This window comes from Coregonus clupeaformis, chromosome 5 (genome assembly GCF_020615455.1).
Source record: "Coregonus clupeaformis isolate EN_2021a chromosome 5, ASM2061545v1, whole genome shotgun sequence".
Classification (NCBI taxonomy): domain Eukaryota; kingdom Metazoa; phylum Chordata; class Actinopteri; order Salmoniformes; family Salmonidae; genus Coregonus; species Coregonus clupeaformis.
This window is the reverse complement of record NC_059196.1, coordinates 10,137,307-10,145,263: the sequence shown is the minus strand read 5'-3', so window position 1 is coordinate 10,145,263 and position 7,957 is coordinate 10,137,307. Positions and strand designations below refer to the sequence as shown.

The following is a 7,957-nucleotide window of genomic DNA, read 5'->3' as shown; positions in this document are numbered from 1 at the left end:
CAGCTAGTTTTATCTTGTTCTTGTCTGGAAGCGTTTTGACTGATTTCATGTCAATGGTAATATGGCAAAACAACAACTGTAACAATGTACTTGAGAGACAAGTGCTCATTGTGCAAATGTAGTTATATTTTCAAACATTGAGACAAAATATAGATTGTTGATAATCTACACCAACCCAGCCTGTTTTGGCCCATAGTTGCACACGCATTGGTTTTGTTGTTAAACAACCAACCCATCTATACAGCCCCTGGTGTCTCCCCGAACATAAAAGCAGAAAGGAACACGTACAGCATTAGTCATTATAAAAAGCACATGTTTTAATCAAACAGAAAAGCTCCAGGTACAATGTCTGGGCGAAACAGACCCTGGGTGCAATGCTTTATAACAGACAAGACAGTAAAAATGAAAATATACTTACATACAAACACCAGATTTTATCCTCAATGAATGGGTGCAGAAACTGACATTTTCATTTTTTCTTAACCAGAGCTATGGATATGCAAATGTCAGCTAACTATCCTCTATGTTGGCACCAAATCACTATACCAATATAGTCCTTACAAGTTATCATTTTCAAGCCTGGTGCCAGCATTTCAATCATCAAAATGCTGACCTCTGTCTATGTCTCTTCTCTAAACCGCTGGTAACCTACCATCACATACAAGGCAGGTCATCTCCAGTTATTCTAAATGAGTATGGGGGATCACAGGAAGGGCAGTAACAGGACAATTACAATAAAAATCTCAACTTAAAAAAGAAGAGGCTAAAAATATTTGCTCTTCTATAGGCGGACTTGTAACACACTGTGCTTCCTTGGCGATGGACAGGTTAGTAGTCGGCTCTGTGCTGGTATAGTTTAAGGGGAGGAGGTCTCTCTGGTGTGTGTGTGTGAGATTGTAAACCACTCAAGAGCTCTCTGGTGTGTTATTTCTTGGCGAAAGAGATCTTCATGGCGTTGGTCTGGGTGATCTTGAAGCCCTGTAGTGCCTCCCTGGCTGCTCCAGCCTGCACGTCATTATCAAACTCCACAAAGGCGATATCGTGGCGACCAGGCACCAGACGTACCTCTTTGAACCCAGGGAACCTGAAGTGGGAAAACGGTCAACATCAGGACAGAGCTTCGGGGCAGACTTGTTAAAGACATCAAGGGTCTATACTTGTCAACATATTCAATCTCACCATACACAAACACTAGTAGTTGACATAACCACAACATTGGAAGCTGAAAACCAAACAGATATGTTCCAATACCACAGGACATGGAAGAATAAACATTACATTTTCACACCGCACCAAGGAGTATAGTAGAAGGGGAGAATAAAATGAAGATGTACTAACTGGTTGAAGAGCATAGACAGCATGAGCTCGTTGGTCTCCTCTGGGAGGTTGGTGAGGAACAGGATGTGGTTGGGAGGGTTTTCTGCAACCTGGAGGAAAGGAAGATTACATTTATCTATATAATAAGTTACAGAGTGAGATTATACAGTAAGATGAACGACAAGCAAACTCATGATTACAGTGTTCCACTAAACAGACCTGCTGTGTAGTTAATAAAAAGGGCACTGACAAGACATAAACTAACACGGATAAACATGTGATCCATACCTGGGCGTGGGGCATTTGCCCGGGCATCATCCCACCCGGAGGCATGGCACCAGGGAGCATCCCCCCAGGGCCCATCCCTGGAGGTGGCATCATGCCTGGCGGGGGCATGTAGGGGGGCTGCCCTGGCATTTGCATCATACGAGGAGCCCCGCTCATGGGTGGCATTCCCTTCAGAAGAACAAGAATGTTCAATGAAATCAGCCGCACTATCATTTAGCGATACACGTGGAATAACACACAATCCACCATTTTAGATAGACATGTCTTAAAGGAAACATGTTAAGCGCAGAGGCTAACAGTGCATTTGTGGCTACAAACGTGGTTCTGTCTTCAGGCTCACAGTACAACACTTACGGGCATGGGTGTTGGAACTCCAGGGCCCATGGGTGTTGGAACTCCAGGGCCCATGGGTACTACAGGGGTTCCTGGCACACCCTTTTTGGCCCCTGCTGCCTCTGGGCCCTTGACCCTCTTCTCCTTCTTACGGTCCCGCTCCACGTAGGTGCCCTTCATTTTAGCGATTATGTCAGAGTCCCCCTTGGCGTACCCAATACGCTGCCATGAGAAAGAGGGACAGTTGATGACGACAGGACTATTTACAGGACTGCATATTAGAGAATAATTATTCTCTAGCTAAACATGTGTCAGGCAAAAGCTATCTGATGTGTACCAAGGTATTATTGGCAGTAGCTCACCATAGGTTTTTCATAGAATGGGAACCCCTGCATGGAACGCAGGGCATTGGAGGCGCTGTTGACCTCCTTGAAGATGACAAAGGCCTGACCCCTCATTTTCAGGGAGCGGGCAACCAAAATGTCCAGGATTTGACCAAACTGAGAGAAGATCGCGTACAACGACTTCTTCAGTTCTGCGTGACAAAGGGTACAAACAATACATGTTTAGGCAAGGAGCCATTGGCATGGTTGATGGGTAAACAAACACAGACATGAGGGCAAAATCGTAACAAAAAATGAAGGGGTAGCCAGCTCTAACCATCTTTTTTAATCTTCTCGTTTAGGTTGTTGATGTATATAGTGTGGTTGAGGCGCATATCCGGAGCAGCCATCTTCTGTGAAATAAAACAAATTGGTCACTTAGAAAACAGGTCAGGTAACGTTAGCTAGCCTCCGTTACTGTTAGCGGCCTATTACCTCATTAAAGTCTGCAAGAATTAGCTAGATGTAGAAGAAGTTGGTAGCTAGCTAGTTTCAACCATTATGCAACATGTACGAAGTGTTTTACAATGAAAAAGTAGACAGGTAACTAGCTAAAAATATATAACTAACAAGCTACTAGCTGCCATTTGCTAACTACTAACGTCACCGATATAGCGTCGTTAGTTGGCTGACGCATCAATCTCCAATCATCGTTCCAAACTGGTAGCTAACTTGCAAATGAGAAAATATGTGAAATAGACAAATACATAATAATTAAGACGTATTTACATTTCAGTCCTGGGACGCACAATCTAATCGGCCTCGAAAGAAATGAATGAAACTAGCTCACGTTACACGTGTAGCGGACAACTCTCTACCCCTGGAGCCAGAATCACTTTATTATTTCTGCTGGAGCTTGCTAGCTAACGTAGAAGACATAGAAAGCCTTGATAGCTAACAAAGCCAACTATTTTGATTGGCTGGTGTAATTTCCGGATCCTGTCCAGACAGCTTTTCATTGGATTGTTTTAGCCACCCCCTGAACATCATTGGATATGTAGTGCTACATTTCAGACGCTCCTGCCCCTTGTAAAATTGGTGCTCATTCGCAAGAGTCAGCCTGAGCGAGATGCTGCGCAGATGATCAAATCTGTAAATCATATTGATTTACTTTTACACATCTAAAGAAATAGGCTTTAACATATCCTTATGATATTATCATCGTGCAATCTACTGAGTTTGAGAGCCATCCGTATGTTTCAAACAGCTATTATTTGGTTCAAAAGATGAACTACTTTTCAATTATTTTGTTATTGAAAGCTAGCTAAGTAGGTCTTCTGTTCTTTAACCTTGCTGTAGAAAATGCCACATTGTAGCCGCAGCTACCACTTTAAATGATCGCCGTGTTTGTTACCAAATATGGCTATATTCAGCTAGCTAGCTAGGTACTAGTCCTAACGTGTAAAAACTTGAAAATAGCTCTCAGGTCTGCACTTGTAGTCGTCTCATTACAGCTAAAACAGCCATGCAATAAAGTGAGTGTTAATAAAACTGCATGTCATATGCACATATTTCAGAAACGTATTTTGCAACTTTTATCATGGTGTAACATATCTAGCTAGACATGGCATCAGATGGAGAAGCTCTGACAGTAAGTTAAGCAATAAGGAGATCAGGTAATAGGCCTACACAGTAATGTTAATTTTTTTATGTATCACTAAATCATTAATGCAACTTTATTCCATCAGTGGGTCATATGTGTCATTTCAATAGCTTCCTGTCATGGAGTGGAGCCCTTATCATTCCCTTTTCTCAGTCTCTTATCACACAGAATTGCACTGCAGTGACAGGGTATTTCAATGGAGCATCCACCTCCTCCAGGACCACCCCCACCTACAGCTGCCTCGGGGCCAAGCAAGAAGAAGCTGTACCAGGCCATAGCGGCAGGAAAGACCCCTGTCGAGGGGGATCATGCAGAGGCTCGGTTGCTGCTCTGTCAGAGGGAGAGTAGGTGAGGCGAGCTGTCTACAGAAAACAGAAGTTATCAGACAAGCGTTGCAGCTAAAGCCTATTCAGGATATCCAACATGGTGGTTGGAAAACCACTGAAAGAGTTCTGCAGTTAGCCTAGCGGTTAAGAGTGTTGGGCCAGTAACTGAAAGGTTGCTGGTTTGAATTCCAAAGCCGACTAGGTGAAAAATCTGTCTATGTGCCCTTGAGCAAGGCACTTAACCCGTAATTGCTCCTGTAAGTCACTCTGGATAAGAGCGTCTGCTAAATGACTAAAATGTAAAATGTCCTACAGATTATGGAATGGGGTCATCAGTTGCACATTGGGTAACACTCTCCACCTTAATAATCAGTGCACTGGGGTGGGGGTGTTCTGCACCTGGGCATTGCGTTTAGAACAGTTTCTGTCCATGAAAGCAGCACTGTAGTGATCCTGTGGGAGTTGCAACTACAAATAGAACACAAATGCAAGAAAAGAGAGGACGCGCTGAGCTATCCCACCAAGACCAAGCTACAGTACATACTATTGGGATATATGCATTGTTCAATAACTCATTTGTCACCAGGTGGCAGTAAGAAAGTCTGTTTTGTGGTGTGGCTGACTGTTTACTGGTTGACATAGTTTTAGGAAGGACCTGCACTGGATGCTGTTGAACAAGTATGTGCCTTCCCTCATCCAAGACGGCCCACAGTAAGTCACGTGAAGCTTTATTTAGGCTTTTCAAAATGGAGCCTTCCTCCATTGAAGTAATCACTGATCTAATACGTGTGAATTAATCTTCCTTCCCTAATCTGATGTCTCTTGTTTGTAGTTTTGTCATTAAAGGTCATGTTATACTTCCTAAGGTACGTACCGCTGCCTGAGGTGTGTGTGTTTTTACCTGTAGATGTGGTCTGGTGGCTCTATGGATGGCAGGTCACCTACGACAGCCCCCTCTGAGTGTTTCCATGGAGACCATAGTCCAGACAGCGATGGACAGGGGCTACACAGCACAGGGGGAGATGTTCTCGGGTAATGCTTTAGTCATCTATGCTGCATACTCTCAACAACACCAGCGGAGCTATACTCTATTAGTGAGACTAATGTGTGTGTGATTCAGCTAGAGACATGGCCATGCTTGCAGAGGAGGTGTGTGAGTGCAGGGCTGAGCTCCTGTCAGGAGGGATGACTGGAGACAACTCTACAGCCGTCCTGAAACACCTGGCTGACGGGCAACCCGTCCTCATCCCGGATCCTTTATACTCTCTCACATTCAGGCTGTTCGAAAGGACCCATCTGCTCTAGTTAGTCTGTCTCAGGTAGTGGTAGTTAGGTACTGATAGATGGTGGTGTTCTTAAGGTAACCTAGTGGTAATTATTAGGTTGTTACCATGCATTTGACCATTTTACAACAACATTTCTTAAGTAATAGCTGTTACCGCAAATATTTATTATACAATATATGAGTAATGTGATGTGTACTGTATGTGTTTGAGGTCTTTGACTGCATAAACACAGATATGACGAGGACTTCAACCATGAGCCATGCCAACGCAGCGGACACAGGGCACACTGGGCAGTGGCCTCAGGTTAGACTGGAGCTCCTTGACTGCAACACATTTTACATTTACATTTTAGTCATTTAGCAGACGCTCTTATCCAGAGCGACTTACAGGAGCAATTAGGGTTAAGTGCCTTGCTCAAGGGCACATTAACGTCATTTAGCAGACGCTCTTAGCCAGAGCGACTCACAAATTGGTGCGTTCACCCTATAGCCAGTGGGATAACCACTTTACAATTTGGGGGGGTTAGAAGGAACACTTTATCCTATCCCAGGTATTCCTTAAAGAGGTGGGGTTTCAAATGTCTCCGGAAGGTGGTGAGTGACTCCGCTGTCCTGGCGTCGTGAGGGAGCTTGTTCCACCATTGGGGTGCCAGAGCAGCGAACAGTTTTGACTGGGCTGAGCGGGAGCTATGCTTCCGCAGAGGAAGGGAGCCAGCAGGCCAGAGGTGGATGAACGCAATGCCCTCGTTTGGGTGTAGGGACTGATCAGAGCCTGAAGGTACAGAGGTGCCGTTCCCCTCACTGCTCCATAGGCAAGCACCATGGTCTTGTAGCGGATGCGAGCTTCAACTGGAAGCCAGTGGAGTGTGCGGAGGAGGGGGGTGACGTGAGAGAACTTGGGAAGGTTGAACACCAGACGGGCTGCGGCATTCTGGATGAGTTGTAGGGGTTTAATGGCACAGGCAGGGAGGCCAGCCAACAGCGAGTTGCAGTAGTCCAGACGGGAGATGACAAGTGCCTGGATTAGGACCTGTGCCGCTTCCTGTGTAAGGCAGGGTCGTACACACGCACAACCCATGTCTTGACACTTCCTATAACCTCTCTATCTCTCCCAGGTGTCTTGTTGGGTCTGGACCAGGACAGCGTGAGCAGAGAGCACACCCAACCTGACCCCACCCTGCCCTGGCTACTCCTGCCACAGGACAGCCCCTCATGCCCATGCCCCTGTCCCACAGTGGGGGCAAGAGAAGCTTACATCCTGGCCAAGCAGGGTAAGAGCCTGCGCTACCAGCTGTGGAGCCTGGACATGGTAGCCCAAAGCAATGCCCAGCTGAGGGAGATAGATCCCCAGAGGGCTGGGGACAGTACCCAGTACGTGGTGCCCAAGGGAGGGGTGGAGGTTGGGCTGGCAGGCCAGGTCGTGTTGCTCCACACTGGGGGGCAGACTCAGTGATCATGGGCCTTCTCTCTTGGAACACTGCTATGGTACAAATGGTGACTCATTGGCCTGGACACAGGACAGCATGACAGTCTATAATACTGTAAGTAGAGGACATGATGAAAGGATCTAAGGATGTTTTCATGGGTTGGCATTAATTTATTTTATAGGACACTGGAGGATGATCATAAGACAGTTCTTATCTGTATACTACTTATCAGAATGAAGAGTTTGAATGTGAAGTGGCCCTTTGCCAAATCTGTGGCTCCTCTATGGACCCTGTGCCTTACTGAAATGTTTGATTCACTTCACATGGTCGAACAGGCTGTAATATTGCATACGATGAGAACCCTGTACCTACCTGTATTTATACTGATTATCAAGCAATTCCAAGTGCACACAGAATAAACATATTTACTGTTGTCAATAGTTGAAATATCATTGAATCGTGACCTTGTTGTGTATATGAGTGTTTCTGGATATGATGCAAAATAGTTATCAGATATGCTCTTTTATGTCATTCCACAATGTAATGCTCACAGGAACCATATACTGTACTGTCCCCTCCATATGTATTTTGAATTATACTCCAGCATTTTGGATTTGAGATAAAATGTTTCATATGAGGCGACAGTACATAATGTCACCTTTTATTTGAGGGTATTTTCATAAATATCTGTTTTACCATTTAGAAATGAAAGCGCTTTATGTATCTAGTCCCCCCAATGTGAAGAAGTCATAAGTATTTGGACAAAGTCACTTAGTGTATTAAAGTTGTCAAAAGTTTAGTATTTGGTCCCATATACCTAGCATGCAATGACTACATCAAGCTTGTGACTCTACACACTCGTTGGATGCATTTACAGTTTGTTTCACTCACCTTTTGGCTACTATAATACACGGAGTGAATTTGTCCAAGTGCGTATTACTTCTTGAAATGGGGGGACTAGATACTTAGTGCTTTCATTTCCAAATGGTAAAACG

General features: G+C 44.8%; 2 protein-coding genes across 7 annotated transcripts; one reads left to right on the top strand and one right to left on the bottom strand.

The window, feature by feature from the left end:
* Positions 1 to 296: 296 nt before the first annotated feature.
* Positions 297 to 3,186, bottom strand: LOC121560609 (U1 small nuclear ribonucleoprotein A). 2 transcript variants are annotated; one of them, XM_041873563.2, is made up of 7 exons: positions 3,051 to 3,186; positions 2,599 to 2,671; positions 2,301 to 2,473; positions 1,960 to 2,160; positions 1,606 to 1,773; positions 1,339 to 1,427; positions 297 to 1,084 (listed from the first exon to the last, which is right to left on the bottom strand). In XM_041873563.2, the coding sequence occupies exons 2-7, from the start codon at positions 2,669 to 2,671 to the stop codon at positions 925 to 927; spliced, it is 864 nt and encodes a 287-aa protein (XP_041729497.1). In that variant the 5' UTR covers positions 3,051 to 3,186; the 3' UTR covers positions 297 to 924. The 2 variants fall into 2 exon arrangements, with proteins under 2 accessions (XP_041729497.1, XP_041729492.1); XM_041873558.2 differs by having other exon boundaries at positions 2,599 to 2,674; positions 3,051 to 3,185.
* Positions 2,711 to 7,400, top strand: c5h19orf54 (chromosome 5 C19orf54 homolog). Of its 5 annotated transcripts, none has more exons than XM_041873550.2 (7): positions 2,711 to 2,864; positions 4,078 to 4,272; positions 4,893 to 4,961; positions 5,158 to 5,282; positions 5,371 to 5,500; positions 5,769 to 5,839; positions 6,651 to 7,400. In XM_041873550.2, the coding sequence occupies exons 2-7, from the start codon at positions 4,121 to 4,123 to the stop codon at positions 6,986 to 6,988; spliced, it is 885 nt and encodes a 294-aa protein (XP_041729484.1). In that variant the 5' UTR covers positions 2,711 to 2,864; positions 4,078 to 4,120; the 3' UTR covers positions 6,989 to 7,400. The 5 variants fall into 5 exon arrangements, with proteins under 5 accessions (XP_041729484.1, XP_041729470.1, XP_041729458.1 ...); XM_041873536.2 differs by lacking the exon at positions 2,711 to 2,864 and adding an exon at positions 3,333 to 3,589; XM_041873524.2 differs by lacking the exon at positions 2,711 to 2,864 and adding an exon at positions 3,336 to 3,796.
* Positions 7,401 to 7,957: the final 557 nt, after the last annotated feature.

What these genes read in the sequence shown, in the direction of transcription:
- LOC121560609 (XM_041873563.2), bottom strand. Translation starts at nt 2,671, where the DNA reads ATGGCTGCTCCGGATATGCGCCTCAACCACACTATATACATCAACAAC. An exon ending in CATTCTATGAAAAACCTATG is followed by an intron (nt 2,161 to 2,300) that starts GTGAGCTACTGC and finishes TTCTCATGGCAG; the next exon opens with CGTATTGGGTACGCCAAGGG. An exon ending in GAGTTCCAACACCCATGCCC is followed by an intron (nt 1,774 to 1,959) that starts GTAAGTGTTGTA and finishes GTTCTTCTGAAG; the next exon opens with GGAATGCCACCCATGAGCGG.
- c5h19orf54 (XM_041873550.2), top strand. Translation starts at nt 4,121, where the DNA reads ATGGAGCATCCACCTCCTCCAGGACCACCCCCACCTACAGCTGCCTCG. An exon ending in ACAGGGGGAGATGTTCTCGG is followed by an intron (nt 5,283 to 5,370) that starts GTAATGCTTTAG and finishes TGTGTGATTCAG; the next exon opens with CTAGAGACATGGCCATGCTT. An exon ending in GGGCAACCCGTCCTCATCCC is followed by an intron (nt 5,501 to 5,768) that starts GGATCCTTTATA and finishes GCATAAACACAG; the next exon opens with ATATGACGAGGACTTCAACC.